Source organism: Spermophilus citellus (assembly GCF_964194105.1).
Source record: "Spermophilus citellus genome assembly, chromosome: 11".
Classification (NCBI taxonomy): domain Eukaryota; kingdom Metazoa; phylum Chordata; class Mammalia; order Rodentia; family Sciuridae; genus Spermophilus; species Spermophilus citellus.
Genome location: NC_138192.1, coordinates 113,412,465 through 113,438,973, shown reverse-complemented (window position 1 = coordinate 113,438,973; position 26,509 = coordinate 113,412,465). Strand labels below are relative to the sequence as shown.

General features: G+C 33.5%; 1 protein-coding gene across 2 annotated transcripts in view; it reads right to left on the bottom strand.

The window, feature by feature from the left end:
* The window catches only part of SPAG16 (sperm associated antigen 16), a 164,243-nt gene that overhangs the window by 73,821 nt on the left and 63,913 nt on the right, over positions 1-26,509 (bottom strand). For both annotated transcript variants that reach the window (XM_081261962.1, XM_081261961.1), the window contains exons 8-9: positions 25,017-25,086; positions 13,222-13,331 (exon numbers count right to left, since the gene is read on the bottom strand). In XM_081261962.1, the coding sequence (XP_081118088.1) occupies positions 13,222-13,331; positions 25,017-25,086 (180 nt within the window). The remainder of the gene's footprint in view (positions 1-13,221; positions 13,332-25,016; positions 25,087-26,509) is intronic.

Here is a 26,509-nt window from a genome sequence, read left to right as displayed (position 1 = left end):
AAAATATGAAATAACGTGCTATGTTTGTACAAGAAATAAGTGGTAGATATGGATTTCAATTATAGATTAGACTTCAGAATAATGCATACTCTTAAAATAGCATCTACTGAAGTATATGCTATATAGTATGTTGGTAGATGCTATTCTGAAGGCAAACAGATTATGATAGTTAACTTATGCAAGGTTAAACTATGAAAGAACTCAATGAAGGCTAAAAATATATTCCTTTAACAAAATATATCATTTCTAAATATCTAAGTGAATTAAGATAAATGGAAAAAAATGAAAACTCACCCATAGCTTATGAGAAAATTGTTGTTTTAATAGCTATATTTATGGTATTAACTAAGTTTTAAAAAGTAATTTTTGTATAACATGTATTATTAATGATAAAATAAATGATTAAATTAATGCATCTAAAATTACTAATTATAAGTTATTAATGAAAATTTAAATCCATTTCTAAAGGTTTAGGAAAAGTTTTGTCTTATAATAAGATATAATAAGGTATAATAATTGTGGCTAATTCAATCATTGTTGCCTGAGCATGTAATCTAAAAATTTCAGTAAAAGCTTTTTAACTGCTCTTCTAAAAAACATTTAAATTTTATTTAAATACTAAGATGATGTGAAACTATCCAGAAATGAAACAGGTATTTTTTTAACTGGCTACATTTGAATTATTAAGATATAAAATATCATAAAAATTTTTATACACACTATAATGTTTATGAATCAGTTGATGCCTTAATTATATGCCCTCTTCAGCATATCCTCTGTTTCTATCCATCCAAAGAAAACATGTTATTTTTTCCAAATTTTTTATTATACTAAAATCACATAAGATTTATGCTTTTAACAAAGTTAAGGATAGAGTAGTTCAGGGGTTATAATGGCATTTATAACATTGTGAAATTACCCTCATCCACATCCCAAACAGTTTTCATCTTGTAAAACCGAAAATCTATACTCACTAAATAATAACTCCTCATTTTCCATTTTACCCAGCTCTGACAACCATCATTCTACTCTCTGTATCCAGAAATTTTACTACATAAAGCATAAATTTGACAAATCAATAAAATGGAATCAGACAGCATTTGTCTGTTAATGGCCTGTTTCACTTAACATAATGCCCATGCTATGTACTACAGCATGTACTTCATATCCATGTTCTTGCCATTTTTTTTGTCTATTGTAAATGACATGCTTATGAACATGGGTATATAAATACATCTTTAAAATCCTCCTTTCCATACTATGGGATAGTAATCAGAAGTGTAATTGCTGAATCATATGGTAAATACTAATTCTATTTTCAACTTTTTGAGGAACTACCATACTATTAAACATTTTTTCATGTGCTTATTAGCCATTTTTATACCTTCTTTGGAGAAATCTCTATTTCTCTAAAATAGAGGGAGATGCTATGGAGAAGTATGAGATAATACATTTGAAAATCTTAAATCTTCAGATTTCCCTGAACTCCCTGGACCCATAGAAGTGGCCTTGCTCTCCATGTTAAAACTAGCATGCTTCCCTTGACCAAAGACAATTCAAATTCTTCTGCCTTGAAAGACAACACACATCCTTACAAAATATTCCTCATCCTCTCTTCTGGCCAATAGATCAAAATCCACTTAAGTCATGATAAAACCTTGCCTAAAGTGTAATTACTCTGTTAAGGCATTATAAGAACTACTCCTAAAGGAACTTTAGGAATGAGGCAACATTTATTTGTAGTGCAGGACATATATGTAGGATTAGATTATGATGAGTCAGGGAACTAGAAAATAATGTCAGATATAGGAGAATTTATCAGTATGAGAGTAAAATCCTATGATATAGGATTTAATGCCCTAGACAAGGACCCTGGTTAATATGATCTGAGTGAGGATGGTTCTTAGAAAGTTGGAAAGAAATGACAGATTAAATAAAGTGTAAACACAAGTCAACCATAACAAATGATGGAAGGAGGCTCAAAAAACTCAAAGTGAGCATGTACAAGAGAACACACTATGCAAAGTGAAAAACTCCATGATATAACCCTGTACACAGATGACCAGAAGATATAACAGTTAGTAAAACAATAAGAATTGCACTGGTGAGAGGGGCAGTAACATCACTGAGAATCTCAGTGGTGATTCCACTCTAGGATGATAATAAGAGATGACATTGATGAACTAGACTTCCTGAAAGCAATGGAAAGATCCTCTGAATGTAGTGGTCAGGCAAAGCAAAGTGGGTATAATATTAGAAAAAAGCAGTTAAGTCAGAACAGCTGTGAGGATGGTGTTAACCATAAAAAATTAGGGAGACAGTAAAATTTAACATCTTTAGGGGCCAAAACAATGGGAAACCAACAGGCATAATGTTGTTCAGTCTATACAACCATAAAAAAAATAAGAATGAAACATCAAGATGCTGAGGGCAGGCACCTCATTAAAAAGTCACAAATTATTGTCTATTTTCCATGCCTGGACCATTTTCATCCACTGAACATACTGACTATAGGAGAAGTCAGATCTCCAGGAATAAAGATCCTGCAAAGAGACAGTAACTATACACAATGATTTTTACATTCTTCCCCCAAAAATACCAATGGCCATCTACTCAGGAAACTATACTTTAGAAAAGAAAGAATACTCAAACATTGTGAGACTACTGACACAGTGACTAGCATGGTATTAACATTTTGGAACTCACGGGGTTATAATGTCCCTGATTTTACATTATTGCTGAGGTCAGAACTTAAAGGGAACAGATTATAAATAGGGAACTTTTTAAGTCTGACTCACAATGAGATAGGATCCATGAACACATCTACTAGTCATTTCCCAATCTCCAAATGAACAATTTGAAAGTATTCACTTAATAGTTGGCAGATCTCCCACATTTATTCTTGGCTTGTAGGATAAGGGTTTTTATAGAAGGGAATGCTAAATGGCAGCATTTAAAACAACTCCCTTTCCTAATCAAGATAATAATAAGTAACATGCTTACTGGAGAGGTTTGTAGAAAGTGGCAGAGATTAAACAAAGGATGTAAATATTGTAGTTCCCATGATATTCTCAGATAATACCCCAATCAGATCTCTATACAAACAAAGATCCTGGAAGATAACAGTAGACTACTGCAAACTTAACCAAGCAGCAGCCTAAACTGCAGTTGTTCTGCTTCATGTGGCATCTCTGCAACAGCAGATTAAAGGTACTCAAGTAAATGGTGTGCAGCCATTAATTTGGCAAATGTGTTCTTTTTCATCCTATCAGAAAATAAGATTTGAAGCAGTGTTCATTCAATTCAGTAAACAATTATATATGTTTATGTTCCTTCTCAGGTTAACATTCCTACCCACAGCCATAAAATAGTCAGAAGTGATCTGTGCTGTCAAAAAATATCATAGAACCTCATTAATCATTATGTTCATCAGAACAGATAAACAAGATGTTTACAGAGGTTTACTAAACTTTGGATTTCGTGATAAATATACAAAAGAGGTAGTTGGTGCAAACAGAAGGACAATAATTCATGGCTCATATTTTTTTACTATCTATAGATATGCTTAAGGATAGGGACAGTTTTAGAATGTCAGGAAAACTTAAGGTCCCATAAACTTGTAAAAAGAATCTTCTACTACTTCCATGGTAACCTATTCAGACTTCATATCCACTCATGAGTGCATACCATGATTTAAGATGATTCATATGATCTTTATGCAAACCAATTAAGATCTATAAAGTAAACAAAGTTGTAATTTAGACATCTCTGCCAACCAATTAGACCCTTAAATTCATTTTGCACTGCATTATGAAAAGCTAAGAATAAGTTAAGCATGAAATTAAGCCAAGGTGGGTCAACAAGGTGCTAAGCACTCTGTGATCTAAGTATTATGTGAGGAGGTACATTTTTTCTGGGATATAGGGTTTGTGCCTTATGTGGTATCTTTACTGGAGCAGATCAAAACACTCCCTAATACTTATTATGAGGCTACTGATTTCATAAATGCTTTCTTCTCAATTCCCAGAGTAACGGTAAATTTTTAAAGTTGCTTTTACATAGCAAAGTCAGCAATAAAACTAACATATTTTGCCCAAGGCAATATAAACTCCCCTACTCTTTTAAAATATAGTGATCTTGATCATCTTTATGTTCTACTACATCAGAAAAATCACCTTAAATGGGTCTGATGAGCAGAAAGTGATAAGTGTCCTATATGTCTTAGACACGTGTGCCAGAGAATAAATAAACATGAAAGAAAGGCTGAGGCCTAGAGAATGTGCAATATTGCTTCTAAAAAAAAGGGAAGACAATGTACGTTTTATCCTCCATCTTGCCAACAATGGTTTAAACAATGTCTGAACTAAGTAAAACTTTGCAATAGAAGATACACTGCCTCTTGGGCCTTACAACCTAGCAGATCTACTGGTACTCAAACTGCCTATGGAAAATGTGGATGCTGTAGAGGTCTATAACAAGCCCCAATAGGAGAACCACAGTACTGATTATTTTAGACTTCTGGAGAAAAGTCACTTTCATCCTTATTAATAACTATTATTAACTGTTTTCCTCTTAGGAATTAGCTCCTACTATGGTCATGAGTTCTGGCAGAAATTGTGAACATTTTTTTAATTTTTTATTTCTTTTAGTTGTAGGTGAATACAATACCTTTATTTTATTTATTTATATGTGGTACTGAGGATCGAATCCAATGCTTCACATGTGCTACGCGAGCACTCTAACTGCTGAGCCACAAACCCAACCCAAAATTGTGAACTTTTAATACAAAGTGACTTCATGGTCTGGATTGCTCAACATGTATCAGAAGCATAAAGGCATGAATCTAGACATGCAAACAATAATTCACCTTAAATAGCAAGAATTATAATTGAAATTGAGCCTGAGCACATCAACAAAGCACAAATAAACTCCATTGTATAGATGGTTCAGACTTCCAAACTTCTGTTCCCAGCTCAATGCTATATCTCCCTCACTATGACATTCTTTAAGAGAATAGAAAAAATTCTATCATGGTTTCCAGATGAACAAGTAAATTCAGTGCACTATAATTCTATCAAGGTAAATTCTTAAGTTTAAGTGGTAGATGGAAAGCCTTCATGAAAATAGAAATTTGGACACTATATATGGCCATCTACTTTGCCATGTAAGATGGATCTATATTTATTTCTTGGCAGGGGCTCTCATTTTGGCTGATTGGTTAGGGGTTTATAGAAAAATAACACTAGTAATTTTGAGATAAAATCTAGGAAAACAGTGGTAGGATCTCTTAAAATGGGCAAAAGTATGAGAACATCTGGGTCCCATTGGTATACTAATCAAAAGACATACCTTGCAGATAATGTCTTCAATTGTCAGGTAGATAATGTGCCCTTTCCTGTGAATGTTGTTCTTTCTCCTTGCTTGTGTGTTCAATGGCTTATATAGGCACTTTCTTAAGATGGAAGTTATGCAAAGGCTTAATAAGAAGAACTTTCCTTATGCAAAGTTCACCTGGCTAGCATCCAATGCTGAATGTCGAGTTTGCCAACAGAAGCAAATCAGGAACCTTTGTCATCTAGGGGCAGTTTCGTTATATTGGACCACTTCCAATTTAGAGTACTAGGGATGTGTTTTAACTGGACAAAATATATATTTTTTTGTAGATTCAAAAACATAAAGATGACTATAAATTTTCCTCCAAGCCTTCCTCAAAGGACAATGAGAATTTACTATAGCAACTGTTGTACCTCAGACCTTTCAGAAATAATCAGAAACTGAGTCTAAATGGATACCCTTTCCTGAGCATTAAAAAATGGTGGTTATGATCTAACACCTGTGGAATTAGTGGTAGACTGTCACCAAGCAACAGCCATATAGAAAAATGCAGTCATTTTTCAAAAGTTCAGTGATGATTTTAGTTTAAAAACAATAACCTCCAATGTTATTCTTAGATAGTCAAAAAAATCAAGGGTTCACAGAGATAGAAAGAGCTCTTCTCATTATTATATCTTAAAGTCAGCCTGTAGAGGTTTTTCTTCCTATCCTCAACAACCCGGGACTCTGTTAGATGGCTTAATTTGAAAGGGAAGAATGCTTCCACCTTGGCATATAGGATAGGAACCATCAAATTGAAAGTTAAGTCTACCATTTAGGATTCAGGGATCTCTGCAACAGTTCAGCTCTCAATTACTATGTGGATATTTGGGTTACTGCTAAATGATGGTCTTAGAGAGGACATTCTGGATCCCAGCAAAAAAAAAAAAAAATGGGGATATATATCTCATTACTTCCACATTAAATAGTAAATGTCAAAGGAAAGTTACAGTATAAGATGGCAGTCTCACTACATATTCAGACTCTCCAAGATTGAAGATTCAAATCAAGAGGTAAACAATTCCAATAAGCCATGGTGCTAACTATGCAAAGGCAAACACTGAATGAGAACTAGAAAGAAGGAAGAAGCATAGTAGCTATGCAACATGACAGAAAACAGACTGCTCAGCTATGAATATTTTAAAAATATATATATATTTTAAATATATATTTTTTTCTTGTCCCTCCCCTAATATGTGTTAGAAGGTCTTTCCTTACAGTCATATGTCCTCCATGGCTCCATCTACTAGATAGCTCTTTTCTCAACAATCTAACTCCTATCAGATGGCCCCAACTTTTGGACTCTTATTTTCCCATTGTGCTTCCAATATAAGATGGTAGCAATGTCCTGCTATTATCTAGCTCTAGACTGTCTCTGTGTCTTCTGACACCTTAACTCTTCTATCATCTCTGTTATCATCTCCTTTAAGTCATTGTGAACAAAAGACCTAAAGCAGTTCTGTTTTCCTACTGAAGTTCTTAACATTTTCCTAACTTTACCTAAAGATGTCAAACATCAGAGAAATTCACCAAATAACTGCTTTAGAATTTAAAAGCAGAGAAATAATTTCCCTTATCTACTTTTTCTCCCTTTTACCCAAAGGATACATATAGTATCCTCCTTTGCATATAGACTTTTGTATATAGACTAAAACTGTTCCCTAAATAAAGTAAACAAACTATTGAGGTGATAAGCATGTATATGGTGGAACTCAACTGAAAAGCAAAGTCTGGAGTAATGGTAGAGCCTTCCTCTCATCACTAGTAATATTTGGCATCTTACCATGTGGAAAGGTACAGGAGGATATGAGGGGAGGGGAGAAAAGGAAAGTCAGCATAAGTAAAATACACTGTTTCAAATCCAAAGTTCCATAATTGCTGCATTTACTGAGCCAAGGTTAGTATTTCATTCAGCTTAACCTCTCCATCTGCTCTGCTCCAGTTTTTCTGACATGTGAATCTCCCACACACTAACAAAGAACCTACAGTCAGTCCTCAAGTCCTTTGGGTATAAACTGAGGAGTGGGATAACTGGCATCAAAATGGTGGTTCTATTCCAACTCTTCTGAGCAATCTCCTTACTGCTTTCCAATTGCACCAATTTGCAGCCCCACCAGCAATGTCGGAGTGTACCTTTTCCCCCATATCCTCACCAACACTTATTGTTGTTTTTATTCTTGATAATTGCTACTCTTGAATGAGTGAGATGGAATCTCAGGATAGTTCTGAGTGCATTTCTCTAATTGCTAGAGATTTTGAGCATTTTTTAAATATATTTGTTGATCATTTGTATTTCTTCTTTTGTGAAGTGCCTGTTCAGTTCTTTGCCCATTTATGGATTGGGTTACTTAAGTTTCTGGGTTGTTGTTGTCGTTATTGTAGAAACAACACCTTTACTTTATTTATTTATTTTTATGTGGTGCTGAGGATTGAACCCAGTGCCTCAACATGCGCTAGACAAGCACTCTACAACTGAGCTACAACCCAGCCCTGGTGTTAAGTTTTTTGAGTTCTTTATATATCCTGAATTTTAATGCTCCATCTAATGTACATGTGGTAAAGATTTTCCTCCCATTCTGTAGGCTGTCTCTTTACATTATTGTTTTCATTGCTATGAAGAAGCTTTTTAGTTTGATTCCATCCTATTTATTGATTATTGATTTTACTTCTAATGCTGTAAGAATCTTGTTAAGAAAGTCAGTTCCTAAGCTTATATGGTAGAGATTTGGACCTACTTTTTCTATTAAGCACAGGGGCTCTGTTCTAGTGTCTAAGTCCTTGATCCACTTTGAGTTTTGTGCAGGGTGAAAGATAGGGGTTTAGTTTCATTTTGCTACATGGATTCCCAGTTTTCACGATACCATTTGTTGAAGAGGCTATCTTTTCTCCAATATATGTTTTTGGCACCTTTGTCAAGTATAAGATAACTGTATTTATGTGGGTTTGTCTCTATGTCTTCTATTCTGTACCATTGGTCTATGTGTGTTGTGTTACTATGGCTCTGTAGTATAAGGCCTGGTATAGTGATGCCACCTTCACTTTTCTCACTAAGGATTACTTTGGCTATTCTCTGTATCTTATTTTTCCAAATAAATTTCATGGTTGCTTTTTCTATGAAGAATGTCATTGGGATTTTAATAGGGATGGCATTAAATCTGTATAAAGTTTGTGGTAGCATGGCTTTTTGACGATGTTAATTCTGCCTATCCAAGAGCATGGGAGATCTTTCCATCTTCAAATGTCTTTTTCTATTTCTTTCTTTAGTGTTCTGTAGTTTTTATTGTAGAGGTTTTTTGCCTCTTTTGTTAGATGGACTCCCAAATATATATATTTTTAATTTTCTAATTTCTCTTTCAGTGGATTCATCACTGATGTATAGGAGCACATTTGTTTTATGGGTATTAATTTTTATATCCTGCTACTTTGTCGAATTCATTTATTCATTCTAGAAGTTTTGTGGTGGAATTGTTTGAATCTTATAAATATAATAGAATGATATCATTGGTAAATAGTGATAGTTTTGAGTTCTTATTTTCCTATTCATATCCCTTTAATTTTCTTCTTCTGTCTAATTGTTCTGGCTAGAGTTTCAAGGACAATTTTGTATAGAAGTGATGAAAGAGGGCATCCTCATCTAATTCCAGTTCTTAGAGGGAATGCTTTCACTTTTTTTTCCATTTAGAATGATGTTGGCTTTGGGTTTACATATATAGCTGTGGTTACAATGTTAAGGTATGTTACTATTATCTCTAGTTTTTCTAGTGTTTTGAACATGAAGAGGCACTGTATTTTGTTAAGTACTTTTTAATGTATCTATTGAGATAATCATATGATTCTTGTCTTTAAGTCTACTGATGTGATGAATTAAGTGTATTGATTTGTATATATTAACCCAATTTTGCATCCCTGGGAAGAACCCAACTTGATCATGGTGCACTAACTTTTTAATATGTTTTTTCATGCAATTAGCCAGTATTATATTAAAGATTTTTGCATCTATGTTCATCAGGAATATTGCTCTTTAGTTATGTTTTCTTGATGTGTCTTTGTTTGGGGCATCAGAGTGATACTAGCTTCACAGAATGAGTTTGCAAGGGTTCTCTCTTTTTCTATTTGTGGAATAACTTAAGATGTATTGGTATTAATTCTTCTTTGAAGGTCTTGTAGAATTCAGCTAAGAATTCACCAGCTCCTGGGCTTTTCTTAATTAGTAGTTTTTGATGGTGTATTCTATTTAATTGTTTGAAATTGATCTGATTAAATTGTGCATGTCCTCCTGATTCAGTTTAGGTAGGTCATATGTTTCTAGAAATCTGTGGATGGCTTCAAAATTTTCTATTTTATTGAAGTATAAATTATCAAAATAGTTTCTGATTATCTTCTGCATTTCAATTGTGTCTGTCATGTTATTTCCTTTTTGTCACTAATTTTAGTAATTAGTTTTTTCTCTCTCTCTTCATTAGCATGGCTAAGGGTTTATCAACTTTATTTTCTCAAAGAACCAACTCTTTATTTTGTCAATTTTTTTAGTTGTTTCTTTTTTTAAAAAAAAGAGATAGAAAGAGAGAGAGAGAGAGAGAATCTTTTAATATTTATTTTTCAGTTTTCAGTGGACACAACATCTTTATTTTATTTTATGTGGTGCTGAGGATCGAACCCAGTGCCCTGAGCATGCCAGGCAAGTGCGTTACCGCTTGAGCCACATCCCTAGCCCTGAGTTGTTTCTTTTGTGTCAATTTCACCTCTGATTTTAATTATTTCCTGTCTTCTGCTGGTGGTGTTGATTTGCTCTTCTTTTTCTAGGACTTGAGATTTAACATTAGGTCATTTATTCATTATCTTTCTATTCTTTGAGTGAACAAACAGTGCAATGAACTTTCCTCTTAGCACTGCATTCATAGTGTCCCAGAGATTTTTATATGTTGTATCACTATACTCATTTACCTCTAAGTATTTTTTTTTATTTCATCCTTGACTTCCTCTGCTATCTATTTGTCATTCAATAGCATATTATTTAGTCTCCAGGTGTTAAAGTAGCTTCTATTTTTTATTTTATCGTTGATTTCTAATTTCATTCTCTTATGATCTGATAGAATGCAGGGTGGTATCACTATTTTTTTCATATTTCCTAAGAGTTGCTTTGTGACATAAAATATGGTCTATTTTAGAGAAGGATCCAAGTGCTGCTGAGAAGAAAGGGTATTCAATCACTGATGGATGAAATATTCTATGTATGTCTGTTAATTATAAATTATCAATTGTATTATTTAGTTCTATAGTTTGTTTAGTTTTTGTTTGGACAATCTATTCATAGTAAGAGAGGAATGTTAAAGTCATTCAGTATTATTATGTTGTGGTCTATCTGTTGAAATTGAGTAGGGTCTCTTTGATATATGTAGATATCCCATTGTTTAGGGCATCAATATTTACAATTGTTATGGCTTATTGTTTTATAATTCCCTTAAGCAGTATGAAATGTACTACTTTGTCCCTTTTGATTCACTTTGGCTTGAAGTCCACTTTATCTGATACAAGGATACACACCCCTCTCTTGCTTAAGCGATCCATGAGAGTGATGTTTCCTTGCCATCCTTCCACCTTAGTCTGTGGATGTCTTTGCTTATGAGGTGAGTGTAAGAGAACTCTCTCATGTGAGTGATATTCCTCCAAGGCTTGGGTATGAGAGCCATAGTCCAAAACCCAGTGTAAGCCTCTAATAAGAAATCCCACTGATGTTTGTTCTTTGTATCTGGAAAGCACAGTATCGATCAGTGCCTAATTTGCATTCTATGACATCAAGGGAAAAAGCTTACTCAAATGGAAAACTACTTCCCTTCTAACCATAAATGCAGATACTAGAATACAATAGCAGGAGAAATATTGGTCAGAAGTTCATTTTAAAATATCACAAAGGGTGGACTGACAGGAACAAAAGACAAGTAAGGAAAAAATATATATATAGGAAGATATATCACTAATGGGAATAAACAGAGGTGACCCACCAGGAAGTACTACTAAAGGAAAAAAATTCCTTAAAGGAGCTGGTATGGGAGTATGAAGAGGCTGATAGTGTTCATCAGAAAAGGGACTTTCAGTGTTATTTCTTTGAAAGACTAACAAAAGTGAGAAGTTATACTATAAGAAAAGAAATAATGAGAGAGGACAAAGTGAGAAATAAGTAACAAGGACCACTGAATGTAAGCTAGGGAAGTGGCTATATTTAAAAAAGCAGTCTCTGTGCTCATGTAATTTGGATATTCCATTTCCTTCTCTGTGGTTTTAATCATGATAGTTAATTCTACAGTAAATTATATTTACTTAAAGAAAATGCATTTAAATGTTGTTTTGTGCAATTAATTTATACTACTAATTTACAGATAAAGCATAGAAAATAGAATTATGATGGTACTATATATACTAATATAACTCAAATCAGTAAAGTGACCTGTCTCTTTATTTCCACAAGGTAGTCAATAAATAGCATCTAAAGTGAATAAAACATAAACTGGAAACTGAACTCAGGTACATTATAATAACAGCTGCAAGAAAATTATAAGAAAAATATTAATAAAAATGATTATTCAGTGAGGATGAGAAGGTTTCACTTTATCCTATTCCTAGGCTCTTAATTAAGGCCTCATTTTCTTTTATTGAATTGTAGGTATTACATTAAATGTTTTAATTCAATAACAAAAAAGGAAATACTATGCATAAATGTATAATGTGCCTACTATATTATCATAGTTTTCATCACATTAAAAAATCAACCTTGAAAAAAAATCAACCTTGCGTTTACTATTATGGTTTTATAAGCCATAAGCAGTTAATGAATAAATCAACACATCATTTCTAAGCATGATGCACTACCTGAAAGAATACTTATACCAAGAGAAGATGAAACATTCTTGATGACAATCACAACATCATCAAAAATTCTTAACTCTTATTTGCCTCTATCTCTAATACCACAATCCATGAATTAATAGTGAAGATAGATAAAGAGTAAAACAGTAATTTGAATATCATCCAAAGATTATTTTGTCAAGAACTTAGTATAACCTATAACTGTTTGTTTATTTTACTTGAATATTTATACAATAATTGATTCTAGTGTAAACCTTAAAGGGAAAGTTATTGATATTATCTAAGTAAATGCTATAATTTGAGTTTATAAAAATCTCTTCTTGAATTACTACTACTAACATTAGAATTATAAATATTTCCATTTTACAACAAATGCCAGATGTAGAACTCTCTGGCAACAATCATCTTTATAAGAAAATTCATTATCTCAGCTAGAATTTTCATAACAAGAAACTAAACCCCTTGTACTTCTTATGTAATTTTCTTTCTTCTTAAATTTCATTTCATTGACCAGATAATTTTAATATCATTATTATGCAAGATTTAAATTATTGGTGTAATTGCAAAGCAAAAATACTCCAGATACATACAAATTCTTAAATGAGGCATGATTCTGTTGCATGTTATTCTAAAGGAAAAGAAAACTGAGAAAAGTTAGAAATTCTACTATAAAAAAAGAGAAACTATAAGAGATGTTTTGGGAGTTATTTTTTTTATATAGGATTAATTTTAAGCAGAAAATTGAGTGTGGCACAGAGATGCTTTGAGGTGTCTAAAACACTAATAAAGCATGTGTCTCCAAATTAACTAGTTACTAGTAATAATTGTGGACTTCAATTTTCCCTCCATAAACTCAGAGGATTATTATATATAACCACTAAGTTTCTTTTCTAGTTAAAAAAAAATGATGCTATATGAGTGCATGGATCTAAATATGTGAGAATTAAGTATAAATTAATGTATAAACATGAATAAATATCATACCTTTGCATTGTCTTTCATCTTTGTTTTACATTTGTTTTGTTCCCTGGCTTTACGAAGACCTTTCTGAGTAGGACCTTCTGGCATATTTTCTTTTTCAATACTGTGACCAACTACAAAATAATAAAATTTAATCTTAATTTTTGCAATAATTATTTTTTTAAAAAATATGATCATTTTCAAATGTTAATCATAGTCTTATTAATACATATATTTATTAAGTATTAAACAAATTACAGTCACACCAACCAAAATACTTTAAGTGGGGTCTTCAAAATTCAGGTCCCAAAAATGCAGGGTGGCATTAGAGGTTTTGTGTATTTATAAATAAAGTGAGAAAAGGCCAAGGCAAAGAAAAAGAAATAAAATTTTCCAAGTGGAATTATATAATAAATACAAGACTTTTAAAAGGATAATAATAAAATTTTATTATCTATGATTCTTGATGTTGAGAGAAACAGACAAGAAAAAAACACAAGGTACTATTCACTCTAGTTGTAGCTCTGATTACCTAACTATCCAGGACTTCAGCAATCTTATAGAACCAAGTGTGTGTGTGTGTGTGGGGGGGGGGGATTGTGATGGGAAACGTCTTTTCTTTCATATCTTTCCCTATTCATATATAGGTACACATAATTTATACCTATATTTATAAATAAAAACTTGATTTCAAATAACTAATAAGGTTTTATTCATTAGCACATAAATAAAAGAAATTACTCAATGTCATAAATCACAACACTAGCTGGGCACATTGATGCATGCCTCTAATCCCAGCAGCCTGGGAGGCTGAGGCAGGAGAATAACAAGTTCAAAGCCAGCGTTGGCAATTTAGCAAGTCCTTAAACAACTTAGTGAGATCATTTTAAAATAAAAAATAAAATGGGCTAGGTATGTTGCTCAGTGATTAAGCATACCTGGGTTCAATATCATTGGTGTCAAAAAAAAATCACAACGCTAGATACATAATACAGAAAAGATTGCATACACAAAAATGCATGGATGATTTCAATGTCTAGGCCCTTTTAACAGATCTTGAGGTTATAAAAGCAAGGGAGCACAAAACTGGCATTTATTTTTTTCTGGTTATAACTTTTCCTATTAGTACCAGCTTTAGATAAAGCAGAAGATCCTCCAAATTACCTCCAAAATAACAGAAAAACAATGTTCCATGAACCAGCATTACACAACAGAATTAGAAAGTCTTGAGTATCCAGACTGTCTGTCCTCTGGCAATGTTACTACAAGTTATACTTCCACAGTATCTTGGAAGTCAAAGTCTCAGATAAAGACTGCAATTACACCTTGCTGAGATAAAGAGAAAAATTTCACTTCTAATTCTCTTTTATTATAGTTGCCTCTTCAAAGACCAATTTTTCAACTGATAATACTTAAAAATTTAATTAGCATTCATGCTTAATTGATCTTTTACTATGAAACAGCCACTGTTCTAAACATTATGTCATGCAATATTGTGTCAATATTCCTCTGCAGGTCACTGTCTTTTGTTCCCTTTATATACCTGAAGGGAAATTCATATAGTAATAAACACAAGGAAGAAAGGAGAAAGTAGTAAAAGAGAAACTCAGGATTCAAACAGACACTTGCATGAATCTGAGAAAATTTCATGTAGTATACAAGACATTACTAAGAATCACTTCATAAAAGAAAATTAAAAAACAAGAAAAAGACAAATTTGATCAGGATAACACATGAAAGTATAAAATCCAAAAGGGCTTGGCCTATGAATGTATGTTGTTATTCCACAAGCAAAACAGAATTAGAAAAATGTTTATTCTAATAAAATTTCATAAAAATATTTAACACTTCAAACAAAACTTAAGAACAAACATTGCAGAAAGTACACTATACCAGAAGAGAGATAATGTTCTCAATTATTTCCAACTGTAGAAAGAATGAACATGATCTCTATTTCCCATCAAATAAATATTATTTATTTATATAAACATTTTTACAACAAATGAGAGGCTCAGACATTAAAGTTTGTGCCATATTCATGTTTAAGTCATATAATTCTCAAATGCCACACAATACTTCTTAATGTTTAGTTCTATCCAAGCAAAGTCCATGTCTTCATCATAGCATCTTTTTTCCTATCATTTTATAATTCCTAATGACAAGGCCAAATGTACTGACTAGTGTGGAGTAATTTTATGTAGATAAAATAATTTTTATGCAGATATAATCAACATTTTAAGAAATATATAACTCCTTAGAGATAAAAACAAACTCCAAATAAATAAGCACAGAAATTTTATTTATTGTACTCCAGTATGAAAATTCACCCATTCAATCACTCCTTTATTTATGTACACACTGAAACAACGTTCTTTGAACCTGCTGAGGACCCTGAATAAATATCAGAAAATTATGGAAAAATTCACTTAACAAATATTTAGGAAGTACCTACCTTTGTAAATCCCTGACTCCTTTATAGACCAAACACAAATATAAAGATAAATATTTAATTGTAAAAAGCTTTTGAAGAAATAACTCATAATTTAACCCAGAAGAATAAATAGAAAATATCTAAGAGATTAGGACTGGTGTAAAGTGAAATGCAGAAACCAAGCATATACCTAATTAGAATTCAGAAAAAGTCAAGAGTTAAAGGGGAAAATATTTGAAAAGATAGGATCTCTAAATTAAACCACATAGTCCACGTGCAATTCCAAGAGCAACAAAACATTAAAGTTAAAAAGCAGCAGTTAACCCTAGTTTTAGTGTCAATATTAGGGATAACAGGAACTTACCTTGACATTGTAAAAGCTATCTATGCTAAGCCTCAGACTAGCATCATTCTGAATGGACAAAAGTTAAAGGCATTCCCTCTAAAATCTGGAACAAGACAGGGATGCCCTCTATCACCACTTCTATTCAATATAGTTCTCGAAACACTGCCCAGAGCAATTAGACAGACGAAAGAAATTAAAGGCATAAAAATAGGAAAAGAAGAACTTAAATTATCACTATTTGCAGATGACATGATTCTATACCTAGAAGACCCAAAAGGGTCTAAAAAGAAACTACTAGAACTGATAAATGAATTCAGCAAAGTGGCAGGATATAAAATCAACACGCATAAATCAAAGGCATTTCTGTATATCAGCGACAAAACTTCTGAAACGGAAATGAGGAAAAACACTCCATTCACAATATCCTCAAAAAAAATAAAATACTTGGGAATCAACCTAACAAAAGAGGTGAAAGATTTATACAATGAAAACTATAGAACCCTAAAGAGAGAAGTAGAAGAAGATCTTAGAAGATGGAAAAATATACCCTGTTCATGGATAGGCAGAACTAACATCATCAAAATGGCGATATTACCAAAAGTTCTCTATAGGTTTAATGCAATGCCAATCAAAATCCCAACGGCATTTCTTGTAGAAATAGATAAAGCATTCATGAAATTCATATGGAAAAATAAAAGACCCAGAATAGCAAAAGCAATTCTAAGCAGGAAGTGTGAATCAGGCAGTATAGCGATACCAGATTTCAAACTATATTACAGAGCAATAGTGACAAAAACAGCATGGTACTGGTAAACAGGCGGGTGGACCAATGGTATAGAATAGAGGACACAGAGACTAATCCACAAAGTTACAACTATCTTATATTTGATAAAGGGGCTAAAAGCATGCAATAGAGGAAGGATAGCATCTTCAACAAATGGTGTTGGGAAAACTGGAAATCCATATGCAACAAAATGAAACTGAATCCCTTTCTCTTGCCATGCACAAAAGTTAACTCAAAATGGATCAAGGAGCTTGATATCAAATCAGAGACTCTGCTTCTGATAGAAGAAAAAGTTGGCCCCGATCTACATATTGTGGGGTCGGGCTCCAAATTCCTTAATAGGGCACCCATAGCACAAAAGTTAATAACAAGAATCAACAATTGGGACTTAACTTAAACTAAAAAGTTTTTTCTCAGCAAGAGAAACAATAAGAGAGGTAAATCGGGAGCCTACATCCTGGGAACAAATTTTTACTACTCACACTTCAGATAGAGCCCTAATATCCAGAGTATACAAAGAACTCAAAAAATTAGACAATAAGATAACAAATAACCCGATCAACAAACGGGCCAAGGACCTGAACAGACACTTCTCAGAGGAGGATATACAATCAATCAACAAGTACATGAAAAAATGCTCACCATCTCTAGCAGTCAGAGAAATGCAAATCAAAACCACCCTAAGATACCATCTCACTCCAGTAAGATTGGCAGCCACTATGAAGTCAAACAACAACAAGTGCTGGCAAGGATATGGAGAAAAGGGTACACTTGTACATTGCTGGTGGGACTGCAAATTGGTGCGGCCAATTTGGAAAGCAGTTTGGAGATTCCTGGGAAAGCTGGGAATGGAACCACCATTTGACCCTGCTATTGCCCTTCTCGGACTATTCCCTGAAGACCTTAAAAGAGCATGCTACAGGGATACTGCCACATCGATGTTCATAGCAGCACAATTCACAATAGCTAGACTGTGGAACCAACCCAGATGCCCTTCAATAGATGAATGGATAAAAAAAAATGTGACATCTATACACAATGGAGTACTATGCAGCAATAAAAAATGACAAAATCATAGAATTTGCAGGGAAATGGATGGCACTAGAGCACATTATGCTTAGTGAAGCTAGCCAATCCCTAAAAAACAAATACTAAATGTCTTCTTTGATATAATGAGAGCAACTATGAACAGAGCAGGGAGGAAGAGCAGGAAGAAAAGATTAACATTAAACAGAGACATGAGATGGGAGGGAAAGGGAGAGAAAAGGGAAATTGCATGGAAATGAAGGGAGACCCTCATTGCTATACAAAATTACATATAAGAGGTTGTGAGGGGAATGGGAAAATAAACAAGGAGAGAAATAAATTACAGTAGATGGGGTAGAGAGAGAAGATGGGAGGGGAGGGGAGGGGGGATAGTAGGGGATAGGAAAGGTAGCAGAATACAACAATTACTAATAGGGCATTATGTAAAATTGTGGATGTGTAACCGATGTGATTCTGCAATCTGCATTTGGGGTAAAATTGGGGGTTCATAACCCACTTCAATCTAATGTATGAAATATAATATGTCAAGAGCTTTGTAATGTTGTGAACAACCAATAAAAAATAAATAAAAATAAAAAATAGCACAGGGAAAGTATATTTGATATTAAACATTCTTTTCCAGTTTCCTTTTGCATAGTTGTAGGGCTAGCTGGATTATCAAATTCAACAGATGACCTACATAATTCTGATGAAGGTCCCGAAACAGGCAACAACCATTACGTATATGAATTTGTTACAAGTTATTTGTTTTCACGTCCACGAAGTGGCCTTTACATCAAGCTCTTTATCTTCATTTTTTTCCCCCAGCAAATAGAGCAATCGTATTTACCAATATTATTGAAGATTCTGCTTTCCTGGGAAGGGGTTGTTGTTGCTATGGTGATGATGATAATTAATGTCTCTCAAGGACTTACTCTGAGCAAGGTATTGTACTAAGTAAGTACGCTCATTAAATCACATAATTCTCACGGACCATTATGGGCTAATTATAATTGTGTTCATTTTGCAGCTGAAATGGCTGAAGTTAGATTGATTCTGGAAGACACGCTCAAAGACACAAAGAGAAGAAAAAAAAAGCAGCAGTTAATTTAACTTTGTGAAATAAAAGAGTTCTGTGCTTTACTATATGTGGAGTATAAAAAGGAGTACTATGTTCTCTTAATATAGCAGTACTATTGATGTGGTGGATTACATTTATTGATTTCCTTATATTGAACCAGCCTTGCATCCCAGGGATGAATCTTATTTGATCATGGTGCACGATCTTTTTAATATGTTTTTGCATCCGCTTTGCCAGAATTTTATTGAGGATTTTTGCATCTATTTTCATTAGAGATATTGGTCTATAGTTTTCTTTCTTTCAAGTGTCTTTATCTGGTTTAGGAATCAGGGTGATATTGGCCTCGTAGAATGAATTTGGAAGTACTCCCTCTTTTTCTATTTCGTGAAAAAGCTTGAAAAGTATTGATATTAGTTTTTCTTTAAAGGTTTTGTAAAACTCTGCTGTATACCTGCTGAGGGCCATTACCAAGTAGAAATGACGCATCAAAATTTCCTTACTAGCGTACCCCATGTTAATGATTTCGCTGTTGACATTGCATGTAAGGTGACCTTGCTCAAAGACCAAGGCGGATCCTGGTTTAGAGCTGATCAGGTTTGAGGAAGTATCCCGGTCCTTGGGTTAAGGGCGTTCCCAGTTTAAGACCTTGGATTTTAGGGAAGTTCGATGTTGAGGATTATTGCTGCTGGAATTAGGGCGTTCCTGCTGCCTGAGCTCCCACTGAGTTCTCGTGAGATTCAGAGAGCATTTTGGGAAAGAAAGCCTCGTGGAGTAGGTGAATTGGGTGGCAGCAGAACTGGGATTGCCCCAGAACGTGTGTGGAGGCCGGTGTGAGTTCGGGAATAAAGATTTGCTGTTTGAATCTACAAAGCTGTGTGGTGGCTCGTGATTCATCCGGTCCTGGGCTTTTCTTGGTTGGTAGTCTTTTGATGGCTTCTTCTATTTCCTCAATTGATATTGGTCTGTTTAAGTTGTGTATATCCTCTTGACTCAATCTGGGCAGATCACATGCTAAAGCTCAGGCTAGCATCATTCTAAATAGAGAAAAACTGAAGGCATTCCCTCTAAAATCTGGAACAAGACAGGGAGGGATGCCTTCTCTCACCACTCCTATTCAAAATAGTTCCCGAAACACTGGCCAGAGCAACAAAACAGACGATAGAAATTAAAAGCATAAAAATAGGAAAAGAAGAACTGAAATTAGCACTATTTGTGAATGACATGATCCTATACCTAATGGACCCAAAAGGTTCTACCAAAAAACTTCTAGAACTAGTAAATGAATTCAGCAAAGTGGCGGGATATAAAATCAACACTCATAAGTCTAAGGTATTCCTGTATATCAGTGACAAACCCTCTGAAAGGTAAATCAGGACAACCACCCCATTCACAATATCCTCAAAAAAAATAAAATACTTGGGAATCAACCTAACAAAAGAGGTGAAATACCTTTACAACAAAAACTACAGAACCCTAAAGAGAGAAATAGAAGAAGACCTTAGAAGACGGAAAGATATACCTTTTTCATGGATAGGCAGAATTAATATCATTAAAATGGCCATATTACCAAAAGTACTCTATAGGTTTAATGCAATGCCAATCAAAATCCCAACGGCATTCCTTGCAGAAATAGAAAAAGCAATCATGAAATTCACTTGGAGAAATAAAAGACTCAGAATAGCTAAAGCAATTCTAAGCAGGAAGAGTGAAACAGGTGGTATAGCGATACCAGATTTTAAACTATACTACAGAGCAATAGTAACAAAAACAGCATGGTACTGGTACCAAAACAGGTGGGTAGACCAATGGTATAGAATAGAGGACACAGAGGCCAACCCACAAAATTCCAACTACCTTATATTAGACAAAGGTGCTAAAAGCATGCAATGGAGAAAGGATAGCATCTTCAACAAATGGTGCTGGAAGAACTGGAAATCCATATGCAACAAAATGAAATTGAATCCCTTTCTCTCACCATGCACAAAAGTTAACTCAAAATGGATCAAGGAGCTAGGAATCAAACCAGAGACTCTGCATCTAACAGAAGAAAAGTTGGCCCTAATCTCCATCTCGTGGGATCCGTCTCCAAATTCCTTAATAGGACACCTATAGCACAAGAGTTGAAATCAAGAATCAACAAATGGGACATATTCAAACTAAAAAAAAATTTCTCAGCAAGAGAAATAATAAGAGAGTTAAATAGGGAGCCTACATCCTGGGAACAAATTTTTACCCCTCACACTTCAGATAGAGCACTAATCTCCAGAGTATACAAAGAACTCAAAAAGTTAAACAACAAAAAAACAAATAACCCAATCATCAAATGGGCCAAAGATCTAAACAGACAGAGGAGGATATACAATCAATCAACAAGTACATGAGAAAATGCTCACCATCTCTAGCAATCAGAGAAATGCAAATTAAAACCACTCTAAAGTACCATTTCATAAGAATGGCAGCCATTAGGAAGTCAAACAATAACAAGTGCTGGTGAGGATGTGGGGAAAAAGGTACACTTGTACATTGCTGGTGGGACTGCAAATTGGTGCAGCCAATTTGGAGGGCAGTATGGAGATTCCTTAGAAAGCTGGGAATGGAACCACCATTTGACCCAGCTATTCCCCTTCTCAGACTATACAATTCACAATAGCTAGATTGTGGAACCAACCTAGGTGCCCTTCAACAGATGAATGGATAAAAAAAAATGTGGCATTTATACACAATGGAATATTACTCAGCACTAAAATATAACAAAATCATGGCATTTGCAGGGAAATGGGTGGCACTAGAGCAGATTATGCTAAGTGAAGTTAGCCAATCCCTAAAAAACAAATGCCGAATGTCTTCTCTGATATAAGGGAGGTGACTCAAAACAGAGTAAGGAGGAAGAGCATGAGAAGAAGATTACAACAAAACAAGGAAAAGAGGTGGGAGGGAATGGGAGGGAGAAGGGGAATTGCATGGAAGATGGAAGGAGACACTCATGGTTTCACAAAATACATGTATGATGGTGTGAGGGGGAAGGGAAGAAAATAAAAGAGAGAGAGAGATAAATGTCACAGTAGAATGGGTAGAAAGAGGTGACGGGAGGGAAGGGGAGGGAAGGATGGGGAGGGTAGCAGAATACAACTGACACTAGGATTGCTGTATTTATACACATGGATGTATAACCAATGTGATCCTGCAATCTGTACACGTCAAAAAATGAGAATTCATACCCTATTGGATTCAAATGTATGATATGTCAAGATCATTGTACTGTCTTGAGCAACTAATAAAAAAATAATAATAATATAAATGTATAGGAGTACTATATTAAGGGTACGTTGCTTAACTACAAAGAATATTTATTTCATTTGTAAAACTCTGATGTCAACGTTCACAACTTTTCACTTTACCAAAAATGTCTAATTTCGAGTTAGTCATTCATTCTTAATTCATAATTTTCTATGAAAAATTATGATATATTAAGATACCATTAGGGCTGGGGTTGTGGCTTAGTGGTATAGCACTTGCCTAGTGCATGTGAGGCCCTGGGTTCGAGCCTCAGCACCACATAAAAATAAATAAGTAAAATAAAGATATTGTGTCCAACTACAACTAAAAAATAAATATTAAAAAAAGATATCATTATACATATCATATTCTGCTTTGGAAATAAGCATTATTACATTCAAATACCAACCTATAGCAAACTAAATTAATATAAATAACAAGCATAATAATCAAAACCAGCATAAACTTTTTAAAAAATACATAATTCACAAAACTTCAGTTTTATCTCATATTATGTAATAATAAGTGTTTTCTGGGAAGTTCCTGAGAAATATTTGATATATGTTACCTAACAATAAAAGTAAACATAATCCGTAATTGTCAGTTTAAGTATCTAATCAATAATAATTTATTACTTTATAATGTCACCTAGGAATTTTTTATTAATCTATCTACCATACAAGAGATAAACGCAAAACTAAAAACGCTTTCATGTGTGAAGGGTAGGTATTAAAGTAACAAAATTCTGTGTGGTAATAATTATGTGTGGCTTTTACAAAAATATAACATTGTCTAAAATTTCTATAATCAACATGGCACTTTATGGACCAAAAACAAAGTACATTGAAAATTCTTTGATAACTCTGCTCCAAATCAATCCAATTTTTATCTTATTTCCCACATTTTAATTAAATAACAATAATTTCTCTTCTTGCTAAAGTTCAGAGAAAAAGACAATTTGTTGTCCTCTAACCTCAGAGTGTACACATACGATTTGAAGAATCTCAACTGCCATACAAATTTATTCCCCAAATAAATAAATTGATGAATAAATGAATAAATGAGTGGATTACAGAGGGAGGAGGATGAGCAGGAGGAGGGGAAGAAGAAGAGGAAGAGGACAGGAGGAGGAGGGGGGAGGAGAAAAATTAAATTTAAATGAACAAGTGAAGAGAGAAGGAATAAAATATGAAAATCATGATAAATAGGTTAATAATATATTTAATAGTTGTGGGGCTGAAGGTGTAGTTAGTGGTAGAAAATTTCTTTAGTTGAGGTCCTGGTTTTAATCCCTATCATCTCAAAAAAAATGTGGAAGATGGCAAGATTTATGAAGAGCCATCATTAATCCAACTCTTTAAAAAAATAAATCCCCTTGGTAAGTAATATCCCAAGTTCAGGCAACTGGAGCACCGAAAGAGTCTTGAGATCACACAATCAAATGCTGAGATCAGAACCTTAGGAAAAGGTACTGCAACTATAGTATCTAAAACTAGAGAGTATGTTTATAAAGTGCAAAAATTTATTCAATATAGATTTTAAAGTATTTATTTTGTTCAGATAATTGGGATATGCAACTAAAAAAAAAACTATTTCTTCATGTTGCATAAGAATTCATTCCTTTCTACTAAGTCATTTCAAATTAGCACAGATCAAAACACAATTGCAAACTTGATCTTCAAAGTAATTTGTAAATTATCAGTCTAGAAAAACATGCAATATGTTCTTTTATACATTGAATTAAATACAAGGAGCTAATATCATCTAGGAGCTATCTGAAACCACCACTATATTTTGATGAAAATGTCAAGGATAACTATATATAATTATAAACTATTAGAAAAAGAATGAATGAATCATTAGAGATCAATGATTACAACAATAAACCCAATATGCAAAGTTCTTCAATCTTCAAGACACCATGTATATTCTTTTATACAATTTTAGTCATTTAGGAATTGAATTCCTAACAGTTTTTGTTCAATAAGGCAGTTCTGTTTTTGTTTGTTTTGATATTCTGATATTCTTGGCTTAATTTTGTCGTTTATTTGGGTAGTTTTATGTAAAGTCCTAAGGTACCCGGGTCTTCTTACTTAGCAAAACTTAAACTCTGTCTCTTCTAAAACTCATGTGTAAGCTTTGTTTCTGCTTTTATAGCATCAGTATAGGATACTGAATATTAATGTATTATAATAATGTGTGAAAGAGTTCTCCCCAACTAGGCATAGTTGGAATTGGAAATGTTTATCATCACTGCCTGGCCTACAGAATTTCTAGTCTGTTAGTCCTGTAGACTTTTATCCCTCTGTTAAGTCTCAAGTACTCTTGTTATATACATGCAGCCCAACCATCAGCTACAGACTTATAGTTACTGAGACCACTCTTTTGAGTTCCCTCTTCTCTAAAGCACTTTCCTACAGATTCTAAAGTTATGAACAATGTTATCTGCCTTTTCAGTTTTCTTTTTGGCATCCATTTCCAAGAAGCTTGGCTTGGAAATTTCCTCAAGCATGGAGTCATGATTGAAGGTAGATCATTTCCTTCTGCAATCTGAGATGTCTGTTTTTCAGATGCTAATAGTTGCCTCATCTATAGCTTACTTTTGGAGTTATTTATGAAGACAAAGCTAGTCTGGTACCTGGTACTCCATCATGATCAGAACAGAAGTTCTTCCAAGATGGCTGCCTCACACAGTTCTCAAAAATATATCTATATATTATCATGTCTGCATTTCCTTAATTGATTAATTAAAATTTTGCTTTGTGAAATAATTATCTACCCACTTACTCACTTTTAAATATCTCTAGAATGTTGACCTCTGATAAGATTAAGAAATCTTCCCCAATATTAAGCTAGAATTATATTTTACTTTTACCTTTAATTTCAGGAATATGAAAATTATGTCCTACGTCTATGTTCTTCAGTGTTGCTTGAAGTCCAGAAATCTAAAAAGAAAAAAAGTCAAATATATAGGGTTATGTACTAAATGACTTTAAATGGCTAAGTAAAATAAAATGATTGAAAAATATCAAAAATATTATTTCTCTTGAATAAAAGCCTATAATTTTAAATGTCAAACATGAACTTTAACAAAAGGAAAATAATTTTTAGTCAATATTGAATTCTGCAGGCAATTATTAATTATCATGGATAAGAAACTGAAACATTTATTTTACAACACAGTTTTATCATAATTCAGCTCTCTACTTTGAGAGAGGTTTGTCTTCGGTTTATATTTCTTCATGATAACTTATTTTCTATCTATAAACTGTGAGGTTAAGTATTATTTGGAAAAGTAAAATATGAAAAGACTGTTTATGCACCTAAACCTCTTAGTTCATTTCCACCCACAGATATTCCATTTTATTAAATATGTCTTATAATTAAGAACATTTGTTAGCTGGGTGACATATCATTTGCCTAAACAATAGATTTAAATTTAAAATCAGCCTTAAAAAGCTATATCATCCCTCATTGTACATGATTATGCAAACACAAAATACCATCTGTTTAATTATACACAGAAATACATTTTTCTACTATCACTGAATAGCAATATTTCTTTATTAATAAAAATTGCAGATAATTTATAATCAATAGATTAGTGTTAACAAAATGCCTGTGATTAAAAAAAAGTAACAGATTAATATCAATTCTTACAGATCAGATGGATTATAAATTTTAAAAATAAATTTCTTATTTAAATAGCATAGGATTTCCAGAATAGTTGCTAATATACGGCCAAGAGTTCCTGTATGCCTACAGCCTATTTCCCCTGTTAATATGCATTACGATGGTACATTTATCACAAACAATAAACCAGTATTAATGTCTGCTGAAGTCCCTTTCTGTTGGATTTTGTTAATTTTTATGTTCTAGGGGCCTACCCATTACATTACATTCACTTTTTACATCTCTCTAGCTTTCTCTGGATCAGGGTGGTTCTTTAGACTTTCCCTGATTTTAATGGCCTTAAATATATTTTTTATTTAAAAAATATACATATATATATTAGTTGTAGATGAAACTTTATTTTAATATATTTATTTATATACAGTGTTGGGAATCAAACCCAGTGCCTCACACACGCTAGGCAAGCGCTCTACCACTGCGCCACAACATCAGCCCAGGGCCTTGAATACTTATAAATAGTAATCAAGTAATATTTTACAGAATGGCCTTAAATTTGGGTAGTCTGATGTTTACCCCATAGTTAAGCTATACTTATAGGATTTGGCAAAGAAGACAACAGAGGTGAAATGCCATTATAAGCACAACATATCACAGGTATATGCTGCCAACATGACTTAAAACTTATTATATTAACCTTGATCACCCAGCTAAGGTAGTTTACCAGGTTTCTCCACT